Below are 12,367 nucleotides of genomic sequence, written 5' to 3'. Positions count from 1 at the left end.
CCTGACCCCCAGCCACACGGGGTCAGGGGGCGTCTGGGAAACACGTTTCCATCTCAGCAAGGGCAGCACACAAGGTCCACCATGCTTACGTTGCTGGACCCTGGGTCCCTGGCCATCATTTCTCTTCCTTTTTCCTCAGGTGGCAGCATAGACAGCGTCCTGTCACAAATCGCTGCCCAGAGGAAAAAAGCAGCCGGATTATCAGAACGGAAGCCCAGCCACCCATCAGGTCCTGTTGGGCCAGCGCCAGGGTCCAGCTCATCTGAACTCCCAGTCTCCCCAGCAGGCAGCGGAGGTCCTGGTGGCAAGGTGCGTGTTCTGGTTCCATCTCCTCCTGTTTGACTCCCAGGTTCTGTCCTCACAGGGCCCACGTACTAGGGAGCCCGGGCAGTGCTGCCGCAGTCATAGGATGGCCCTAAAGACAGGGCCCTTGCAGCAGGCTGCTCCGGAACTTTTTGGGGAGGGCTGATCATGCAGGTGGCTGCCAGGATCCCAGCCGGTGCCCTCGGGCCCTGCACACGTGGGTCTACCTCCCACCTGCTCTGGAGGGCACCTCTGGGTGCCTCGTTCAGCCTCACACTGTGTACGTTTATTCATTGTCTAGAGCGAAGAGGTGTGGAGTGTGGGATCAGGAGCAGACTGCCTGGGATCAGATCTCAGCCCCACACCTGAGCGTTTCCGGGGTGAGGGGTGGGCGGCACCTGCTGAGCCTGCGTCAGCTGTAAGTGCTGACGTGAGCAGCAGTAGTAGTCATGCTTTGACGTCATTCCTTCACTGTGCACATTTCTGGGGTGTCTGCTTTGAGCCTAGCACTGCTAGCAGTAAGGGTGTAGCAGTGAACCGGGGGTGACTGCTCTCGGACTATCACTGCAGACTCCGGCAGTGAGAAGGGGGGATGCTGCAGGGGCACAGATGGGGACCACTACCCAAGCTTAAGGGCATCAGTGACACCTAAAGGAGGTCTGAAGGATGAGGAGCCAGATAAGGGGGCAGGAGGCAGGGATGAGGCTGCTCCAGAGTGAGGAGTAGCACGTGTGGCACTTTAGCCGGGGAAGAGCTGAAAGAATGTTGGAAGACAGGCCACCTCCCTGCTCTGGCACCATTCCTCCATTAATGCAGCCCAAGAGCCATCCACACGTTGTTAATCTCTATGGAGTTTGCAACAGACAGGAAACTGCAAATGCCTCTCTGGAGTGGGAAGTTGTTTAGTGTCTTTAGATCTGCCCCTCCACTTTCCGAGCCCCTCCACCTGAGTTGTTACTGGAGAGAGTCCCCCCAACTCCAGTGTGGATTCCTGGTGGTGAGTATAAATGGACTCTTCCACCAGGTGGCCCACCAGGTGCCTTCCTCCAGTGGTGCCATGTAGCCCATTTCATCTTCTGAGAGGACGTCCAGGCACTATTCCACTCTTCATATTTTTTAGATGTCTTAAGCTTTTTTCCCTGAGAAAAGTTAGATCATCTGAAAGCCTCACCCCTGGCCCCTTGCCCAGAAATGTCTCCAGAGATTATGTTTTAATGGATGTATGAGAAATAGACTTTATTTTCTGCCCACTCCTGTTGGTTACATAACTTTTTGTTACTCAAAGCCCCTTTTGCAATCAGACCTACATAATTAGATTCCCTTTACAATATAGCTCCAGAGAAAGTTTCTTTTTCCCTACGCATTAGCATGGTTTCCATTATATTGAAAATTACTCGTGTAATAGGATCTATGTAATCCTTGTAGAATTCAGCTCTAAAAAATGTCTCTACTGTTACTTTCCTACATTTTCTTTCCTCAGATAAAAAGAATTATATAACTATTGTATTTCTCTTTTTGCGTTTGCTGCTAGGAAACTCAGAGCTACTAATTAAAGTAAGTCTTCTGATCTGGGCTTTGACATAGTTTTCCTCTTCTCTGTTGTTTAAAATTAACTTTTTCTATTTTGATGATTTTATGATATGTTAGACATTAATGGTTTCCTTTAACCAGTGTTCAAAATAGGTAAGCGTCTAAATTATAAGTTAACTATTATCTCACTTGGCTGCATCTTGTCAAATAATATAACCTATGTACAAGCATATTCTAATGAAAGGAGATTGTGTCAAAAAATGCATTCAGGAAACGAACTGGGGAAACCATTCGGTTCAGTAATCACCTGATATTCTTTAAAAAAAAAAAAAAGATTTTATTTATTCATTTGAGAGAGATACACAGAGAGAGACAGAGACAGAAAGAGCAGGGGATGGAGAGGGACAAGCAGACTTTCTGCTGAGCGAGGAGCCTGACTTGAGACTCAATCCCAGGACCCTGGGATCATGACCCGTGCCAAAAGCAAATGCTTAACTGACTGAGCCATCCAGGTGCCCTGATCACCTGATATTCTTAAAAATATGCTGTAGTCTTGGGGAGCTATCTTAAAATTCAGATTTCTGGGTTCCTCTCAGCAAAACTGAATGAGATGCTTCAAGACAGGGTCTGAGGACTCTGATTTTTCCCCTAGAGGATATTGCAGCCAACCCCATCCAGGTCTCTTAGAAACCACTGCCCTAAATCAAAGGACACAAGAGTGGGCTTTCTGTCAAAGGCTCCAGCAGGAAAATGGAGACATGAAGTGCTTTTCAAAGACTCCCCTAGGAAGAATTAGAAATTAGTATTCAAAATAGGAGCCTCCTGAATCTGGTTTTTGTACTTTGCTGAAGACAAGCACCACCACAATGGTGGAATATTCACAAAGTATGGCTTCTATCATGTTTATGAATCAGCCTAAAGTGAATCTGAGGAGGAACAGAATCGGCGGGGGTCAGAGTGTGTCCATGCTTCCCAGACCTCTAGAAGCCCAAAGTCCCACTGAATAGATCAGATCTCTGTTTCCACCCTAAAGCTTAGTGGTTTAAAACAAAAAGCATTTCTTTAGCTCATGAACCTGTAGGTCAGCATTTCAGTCTGGACTTAGCTAGTCAGTCCTTCTGGTCTGGAGTGAGAGGGATCACTTACACATTTAGCTGTTGGCTGGGGTGACCAGGATGACTGGGCCATGTGTGCCCACAACAAGCTTAGATGTGTTCTTATGGCAACAACCAAAGACATGAGTTGAAAACCAACCATGTTGTTTAAGCAAGTCAGCACACCCACTGCAGGAAAACACACAGAGTTACATGGGAGGAGTTGAGATGACACCATTAACATAGTTAGTCTGCTATACTGAGAACATAGGGAATAGTTCAGATATTTCTGAGCATCTCAAATAATCATATTAATCTGTCCCCAACCCCCAACAAATATTGCTGCCCATAAGGTCAAGAGTATCATGTTTCTTTGCTTTGATATATCTGTTTAGTAGGGATTTACTAAGTGTCTCCTGTTTTAATCAGAAGCTTTATTATTGAATGTCTTTCTTTATAAAAAAGCAGAAAGAAGAATTTATTAACAATATAGGGAATTAATTGACAAAGTCTTTCAAAATCTAAGAGAGGGGACTTCTTGTTCCACTCTGGGACGTAGTTAGAAGTAACATTAAAGGGTTAGCAGAAGGAGAGGTGTACCCATTTCCTAGCATTAGAACTGTTTCTCTTAGCTTCTACTATCCAATCAAGATGTCCAGTCTTACCAAAAATTACAAGACATACAAAAGGGCACGAAAATCTGCACTCTCAAGAAACACAGTGTCATCAGGATCTGACTCAGATATGACACAGGAGTGGGAATTACCTGACAGTGTATTTAAAAAAAACTACAATTAATTGTTAAATACTCTAATGGAAAATTTGAGCATGAAACGTCATAAATTGTTTCAGCAGATAGGTGGAAACTCTAAGAAAGAATCAAATGAAAACTCTAGAAATAGAAAACATGTAACAGAGATAAGGCATGTTCTTCAGTACACTAGACACAGCCAAGGTAAGAATCCACAAAGTTGAAGACAGGGAAATAGAAGTCACTTGAACTGAAACACAGAGGAAAAAAGAAGTTAAGAACAACAACCAAAAACAGTTGTGGGATAATATCAAGTGCTCCCACATACAAGTAGTAAGGGTCCCTGAAGAAAAAGAGAGAAAGATAGAAGGAATATCTTAAAATAATGCCTGAAAGTTTCCCCAAATTAATGATAGATGCCACATCACAGATCCAAGAAGTTCAGAAAACACTATAGGATAAATGTCATAAAGAATACACCTAGCCATATTCTAGTTAAGCTACCAAATAACTCTCAAAATTCAACAATAAGAGGAACATCTGGGTAGCTTAGTTGGTTATGTGTCCGACTCTTATTCTTAGCTCAGGTCTTGATCTCAGGGTCATGAGTTCAAGCTCTGCTTTAGGCTCCACCCTGGACATGAAGCCTACTTAAAAATATATTTTTTAAAACTCAACAAGAAAACAATCAACAAATTATAAAAATATATTGTGCAAAGTGTCTGGATATTTCATCAAAAATATGCAAATGGTGAAACATACGAAAAAATGTTGAACATTAGCTATTGGGGAAAATGCAAATTAAAATCACAGCAGGGGCACCTGGATGGCACAGTCGGTAAAGCATCTGCCTTTGGCTCAGGTCATGATCCCAGGGTCCTGGGATCCAGCCCCACATGGTTCCCTGCTCAGTGGGGAGTCTGCTTCTCCCTCTCCCGCTCCTCCTGCTTGTGCATGCTCTTTCTCTTTCTCTGTCAAATAAATAAATAAAATCTTTAAAAAAATAATAAAACCCACAAAAAGATATCAGTATAAATTGGAAAAAAATGGGAAAAAATATATAGTTATAGGTGCTAGTGAGCACATGGAGCTACTGGCATTCAGTTGCCAGTGGGAATGCAAAACAGTATGGCCACCTTGAAAAAGTTTGGCAGTTTCCATCAGGCTCCAGCTCAGTGAGGAGTCTACTTGTCCTTCTCCCTCTGCCCCTCAACCATGCTCGTGTTCTCTCTCTCGCTCTGCTTTCTCTTTCAAATAAATAAATAAAATTTTTTTTTAAAAAAAGGGAAAAAAAAGTTTTACAATTTCTTATAAAACTAAATATACACTTATCATACGAACTGGCTATCTCCCTTTCTCCTAGGTACTTACCCAAGTGTATTTCCAAAGATTTATTTTATTTTTTACTTTGAGAAAGAGAGAGAGAGCACAAGCATTGGGGAGGGAAAATCAGGCCCAGGACCCTGGGGATCATGACCTGAGCCAAAGGCAGACACTTAATCAACTGAGCCACCCAGGTGCCCCTCAGATGCATTTTCAAAAACCATTTGTGCCAAAATCTATTTGTGAATGTTTAGAGCAATTTTCTCCATCATGATGCCAGACTGGAGACATGTCATCAACAGGCAAATGGATAAACTAACTGTGGCACATCCATATGATGGGACATTGCTCAGTAGTGGAAAGCAGCTTGAACAGATCTTCAAGGCAGTTTGCTGCACCAGACCCAAAAATCTACAGATTGTATAATTCCATTTATGTGATGTTTTAGAAAGGACAAGACCGTAGGGATGGAACATAGATCATTTATTTCCATGGTTTGGGATGAGGAGGAGATTGACTAGAAAAGAATAGGCCAAGGGAATCTCAGTGGTGATGGAACTGAACTGTTCAGTATGCACAGCTCAGCATTTATCAAAACCCAGAGAATTATACATGACAGAGTTATTTTTGTGGTATACAAATTTTAAAAAATAGTATCAACCAGGAACCAAAGATGGAAGCAGACCATGACAACAGATCTAGCTATATTACAGATGACTGACACCACCACACGTTGGGGAGTGGGGCGGGGGAGAGACTATGTCGGGTGGATATGGTAAGGCCAAATAAAGACAAATAACCATACCCAAACTCTGTATTCTAGTTGATATATTTTTTTCTCATAGGATATGGGTTAAATTTTGAAACCATTTTACATGTAGATACTTTTTGTATACGTATATATGCTTTACATATATACTGGGGCTGAACAAATAAGTAAATAAAATGAGCCCCGTTTTTAACTGTAAGAGATTTAATCAAAGAAGAAATGCTAGAACAAACCCCATGGATGTTGGACTGTTGTCAGAGGTGTCAGTGTGAATCAGTATGAATGCATGCTTGTCAATATGTGTGCTTATATGTATACAGATATAGTAGTAAGTGTGGCTACATATATACTTGGCTTACTGTGCTTTATTTCCTTGCTCTGTCCACTGAGAGCACCTAGAAGCAGTGACATCCCAGTAGCCATGAGCAACCTAGTACCCAGATTTTGGTTTCTAAATACCACTCTCCAATAAAAGGGACCACAGCCTTGGAGAAGTGCTTTATTCCAGTACTGGATCAGTGAAAATATAGGATGAGCCTGAGGCATTTTTATGGTGTCAGAAAGAATTTTAAAAAGGTGGGCATGTCAAAAGGACATAGGAGCCAACCTGAAAGATCTCAGTGGCCAAAACTGGAACAATTTGAACAATAAAATAAATAGCAAGCTATTAGATTATAGCCCAAAGAATAAAATAAATATCCATGAGCCCATACTGATAAGGAATAAATAACTGAATAAACAGGGAAAAGGAACAACTCTTCCTTACAGAATTCCAAATAATAAATGGGAAAGAAAGAAGGGAAATAGCAGATCTTGTATCATTAGAACATCACAGTAGTAATTGTTATAGACAAGATCAACTGAAGAATGCTAAAATTACTGGGAGAAACATGGTTTAGCTCAAAGCCTCCTGCTCCCCAAATACTTTTTCATTATAGAGTGCAAAGGTCATAGCTTCATCATGGAGAAACTGGACAGATGCCACCTTAACTAAGTGATGAAAGGCAACATTATCAGTAATAAGAAAGGGGTGCTTGGAGACTCCTGGCATGATGCAGTAAGAATGGCTCATTCCCCCTAGGGCCATTAACCCCCAAGTCCACAAGCAAATCTAGTTATGAGAAAATAGAAAACAGACCCAAACTGAGGGACACTCTGTGAGCACCCCGACTCTCCGACAGCATCGAGGTCCTGAAAGATAAGAGGGAGCTGTCACAGGTTGGAGGAGGTCAAGGGGACACGATAAGTCAGTGCAACATGGGATCCTGGACCAGAATTGGGCCGTTAAGTGGAACAACCAGTGAGATCTGAGTGAAGTCCACAGGTTAGCCAGTAGTATTATAAGACTGTTAATTTCTTAGTTTTGATGATTGTGCTACGGTTATGTAAGCTATTAACGTCAGGGGAAAGGATACACAGGAATGCTCTGTTCTATCTTTGCAACTCTTCTAAAATCTAAAATTATTTAAAAATCAAAAGGCGCCTTTTTTTTTTTTTTTTTTAAAGCTAAATGACACACATACAAAGAAGGGAAAAATGATGTGTTCTTTGGTGAAAGGTTGGCAATGACTGGTTTAGATGAAGGAACGTTAGGAGCGGAAAGGGACTTCATGTATTTATGAGCCACACTTGCACTGAGAGCTGGGTTAGCTGAGAGGTAAGGGGACTTGGCCAAGGACACAGCACCGGTAGCTGTATGGGCAGGACCAGCACCTGGTGTCCTGGCTCCTCACGTGCCACGTTTTCCACCTCACCCCCTGCCTCTCTGCTCCAGGGGAGGATCTTCCTGTGACTGTTCTGACAGTCCTATTCCTGCTTTGCATGGGTTTTGCAGTAGATTTCATAGTCCTGGTTAGAAATCTTGCTGAGTCAGATGTCGCTCGTGTTCCCTGTCGGTGTCTGTCTTAATCGCTTCTACCCTCCAGGTGATGGCTTACATTATTTGTCTTGTTCTTTTCAGCAGAAACTGGAGACGAGCAAAAGGCCTCCGTCTGGAACTTCCACTACCTCCAAAAGCACCTCCCCTACACTCACACCCTCCCCTTCACCCAAGGGGCACACGGCTGAGTCCTCGGTGTCGTCCTCTTCATCCCATCGGCAGTCCAAGAGCAGCGGGGGCTCCAGCAGTGGCACCATCACTGATGAGGGTGAGTCCCCCAAAGTCCTGAAATGCCACGCCTTCCTCTTTACCATTGTGACCTGGCAGGTACTCTTAATTCTACAGCCATCCTCAGTCAGGTTTTTAAAATTTCCAACAAAAATACCTATCCCTTTTCTTCCCTGAATCTGCCTTGTATTTTTATCTTTACTGTGCTGACGGTATGGTAAGCTCCCTTAAATAGTTTTTGAACTATATGTTCAAGGTGAATTTTGTTTGTTTACACAAACATGTACTTGTAGAAATACATCTCCAAGACCAGTTATGGACCTTTCCCTGGACCTTGTATAAGTCAGAAGTCTATCATTTGCAAGTAATGCAGTCTTCACTCAAACTGGTTTAAACAAAAGCAAACAACAGAATTTGTTGGCTCTCATAATGGAAGTGTCTAGGGTGTACTTCAGGCATGTGTAGGTCCAGGTACTTTGGGAGTGTTTCTCTCCGTATCTCAGGTAGGCTGTCTCTAAGCGGTGGCAAAGTTGTCCCCCAGAAACTTCAAGCTTGCTTACTTTTGCTGCTAACTTGGCAACACCAGCAGAAAGAGTGCTACTTTCTTAGCAGGTCCAGCGAACTTCTGGGGTAAACGTAGTTGGCCTGCCTTGGCTCTATTTACAATGACGGGTCATTTGCCCATGCTCGATGTGTGTCTATGGCAGTGGAATGTGTCGATTGGTCAGGCACAGGTCATGTGTCTGCTTTTGTAGCTGGGGTCAGAGTCTATGGAGAGAAGTGGCTCCTCAGAGGAAAATCACAGTGCTATTTCCAGAAGGAGGAGAGGATGAATGGTGGGCAAGCAGAAGCAGTAACTATCCCCTATAACCAGAACTTTGGAACTTAGGAGTGTGAATTGGCAGTCTCTTCCGTGGGGATGATGCAAAAGGGAAGATTGACTGGACCAGGGCAGGAGTGGAGGCTCAGCTGCAAGGCCCCAGATAAAGATAGGAAGAGATAAAGACAAAGGGAGAGGAAGAAGCCTGTCCTTTAAACTGCCCTCTGTGGTCCAGGGGTAGGAATAGAGCGGGGAGAGAGAGTAGAGCTTTGGTGAGAGATGGAGCCCAGGCAGGTGCCAATCGAGTAGTATGTCAGAGAAGGGAGAGAAATTTCAGGTGTGCGAGGGCCTCACACTCCTGCAAGGGCACCTGGCTGCAGCTGCCAGGAGAAGGGGGCTGAGCACGCTCTGCCCAGCAGGTTAGATAAGCTGAGAGCAACTACCCAGGCTGTGGTCTGGACTGAGTTGATAAATGCATGCTGCCATTGGCATCTTCTTTATTTGGGGGTTGCTTTTATTGTTTTGTGATATCTAATGCAATCATTAATAACAGCTTCAGAGAGTCACTAGCAAACCACATTCTCCCCTAACTGTGTTTTCTATGTGGAGTGTAAGGTTCCCTGCCCATGAATTCTCCTACCTTGGAGGCTTTTAGGAATGTAAACTCCTAGAGGTTCAGTTAGGTACTCATACCCCACCTTTGAGACTGTATCTGTATGCACTGTCTGTGCCCATGCTTTTCCTTCTCCTTCATTTTTTTTTAAAGATTTTATTTATTTATTTATTCATGAGAGAGAGAGAGGCAGAGACACAGGCAGAGGGAGATGCAGGCTCCATGCAGGGAGCCTGATATGGGACTCGATCCCGGGACTCCAGGATCAGGCCCTGGGCCGAAGGCAGCACTAAACCACTGAGCCACCCAGGGATCCCCTCCTTCATTGTTTAAAAAAGGATTGCAAAGCCCTAGTTGAGATAAAAATAAAAGAGGACCTGACAGCAATTTCTTTTTAATTTCTCTGGCGTAGAAAGCCTAGTTTTCTCTTCGAGTTCTGTGTCCTGAAGCAACAAGACCTCTGTCCTATGGGCATGAGATTGTCACTGGAACTGGACAGAGCTGCAACCTGTACCCCAAACATTTACAACATTCTTGTGGGAAACATGTGGCCCCAGTCAAGGACCGCCTACAGGCCTCTGCCTGCCCCATCTTCCACCTGCTGCCCTCTCTAGACTCTCTAAGTAGTGGTGAAGCCTATGCACTGGGTGCCTTAACTTGTGCTGGGTGTTAGCATAGCTCACAGTCAGGCCAGGGATTCGGACGCATGCAACATAATAGCCTTATATGATTTTGACACAAATAGGATCAAATCTGTGTTATCAGCAAACACGGAGTTGCCATGGCAGACTTCACCGAAGAACAAGCATTCAGGCCAGGCCAGAGGGCTGAGAAGAGGCAGGGCAGTGGCTGGCCAGAGTCAGTTGTTGAATTTACAGGAAATGTACAAGCCAGCGATTAAACACAACTATTAAAAGTCATTACACGAAAACACTACCACCTAGATATAGAATAATTACAGGTATTATATGTGTAATATCTGTATATTACATATAAACATATTCACTTATATATAATATATAAAAATACATAAGTTATATATTTACATATTATGTAAAATATATAAAATATATTATATAATATAAATATACCTGAAAACAAAATATACATAAAGCGTATGTAAATATACATAAAATCAATATAAAACATAAAGCAGGGCAGCCCAGGTGGCCCAGCAGTTTAGCACTGCCTTCAGCCCAGGGCATGATCCTGGAGACCTGGGATCGAGTCCCACGTCAGGCACCCTGCATGGAGCCTGCTTCTCCCTCTGCCTGTGTCTCTGCCTCTCTCTCTCTCTCTCTCTCTGTCTCTCTCTCTCTGTCTCTCATGAATAAATAAATAAAAATCTTAAAAAAAAACATAAAGCATATATAACATAAAATCTATAAATATAAAAATGTAATATATAATATATAAATTATATATAAATGTACATAAGCAAACGTATATTAAAAACATATATAAAAGAATCCAAGAAAAGAAATAAAAAGTCAAATTATGTGAATTTACATAATGACACTAATCATATTAAATTAGGGGTATGTGGTATTTAAAACAAATTGTATTATTAACTACTTTAGTACATTTTACTAATATCTGTGCTCTTTATGCGATAGGAATACTATATAATGGTACATTACTATGCACATCCCTTCCCAGTTCCACTTCCAGGAACATGGGTTGTGTTGGCATCTTGAAATCAGCCAGGAAGGGGTATTGACTCCATGACGTCAGCAAGTGCCACTGATCAGGGTTTGGTTTATTGTTTCAAAGACCATTATGATGTAATCTAGACAATGATGGAGAGAATGTGCATTTTGCAGGCGAAGGTTAAAAGTGTGTCTGTTATATTGTGACTAACACAAAAAAATTGAGAAAATCTTCTCCCAGGATTTTAAAACCATTATCTCACTCGGCAGAGTTGCTCACGTGTAGGTCCAATTTGCGTCTTCATTGTTCCATTTCATCTTACATGTTCCCATAAACAAAACTATCCGCCAACACCCATGTTGGAACGATACTCACTGGCGAGGGATTCAAGAGGAGGGCAAAAATCAGTGAGAGCATTCAATGAGGTGCCTGGAATGCCATGCAAGCATTGGCCAGATGGAATTTATAAGAAACGATATCATGTAGTATATTCTGATACGTAAATTGTGTGCTACACACCCCTTATCTCAATAAAATCTGCAACAAACTTATGCACCTACCTATCTACCTACCTATGTACATACATATATTTTCCCTCGGAGAGCCAGTTGTTAGCCATTTACCAGCATGCTGCTGTGGAGGGAGCCCCAGGAGCAAAGGTTGGGCATCATGCAACTGTCAGCGGATTCTGTGTGGACTGGGACTCCATTCATCTCATACATCCTAGCTCAGTAGCACTCTTCTGTGAGTCCTCACCCAGTCCTTCAAGCTGGTTGGCCGTCCTCCCTGTCCCCACACCCCCTTGGTGATACCCCTCATCATGCAGTTGTCACCAGTGATGACAGAGAGAGGTGTCAGAAGGGGTCGGGTGCATAGCACAGGCCTGGGAGCTGGACCACTTGGTGTGAATTCCTGCTCTGCCACAGACTGGCAGTATGATCTCATCCAAGATGTGGTAGCCAGCCTTGTGATGCCTGGCTTCCCCATCTGTAAATGGGGACAATGATAGGATGGATCTCAGGGGGTTGTTGGAAAGAGCAAATGGGTTATCCATGTGCAGGGTGCCTGATGGTGCATCAGCCTCATCATTTTTATCTTCCCAGCCACTGAGCTCCTTCACAGCACAGACCTTTCCATCTGTGCACTCCCAACATGTAGTAGGCATGTTGCTAGCTGCTGTTGAATGAATGAATTACAAAAGGAACTCAGGCCCCCTAACCTCCAGTCCACTCTTCTGTGAATTGCACCCACTGCCCCAGGACCTTTGCACTTGCTGTTCCTTCTGCCTAAATACTGCCTGGTGATCTTTCCCTTGGTATTGCACAGTTCACTCCTTCATTTACTGCTCAAATGGTACTTTATAAAGGAGACCTTCGTTATCCGCCCTCTATAATAAACAACATTCTC

The 12,367-nt window shown here is 43.3% G+C and overlaps 1 protein-coding gene across 1 annotated transcript in view; it reads left to right on the top strand.

The window, feature by feature from the left end:
• ANKS6 (ankyrin repeat and sterile alpha motif domain containing 6) overlaps positions 1–12,367 on the top strand; it is a 47,890-nt gene that overhangs the window by 19,761 nt on the left and 15,762 nt on the right. The window contains exons 11-12 of the mRNA XM_077912664.1: positions 140–309; positions 7,734–7,917. Coding sequence (XP_077768790.1) covers positions 140–309; positions 7,734–7,917 — 354 coding nt within the window. The remainder of the gene's footprint in view (positions 1–139; positions 310–7,733; positions 7,918–12,367) is intronic.

The sequence above is a fragment of the Canis aureus genome, chromosome 10, assembly GCF_053574225.1.
Source record: "Canis aureus isolate CA01 chromosome 10, VMU_Caureus_v.1.0, whole genome shotgun sequence".
Taxonomy (NCBI): Eukaryota; Metazoa; Chordata; class Mammalia; order Carnivora; family Canidae; genus Canis; species Canis aureus.
Note: the sequence above shows the minus strand (reverse complement) of the source record. Positions and strands in the feature narration are given on the sequence as shown.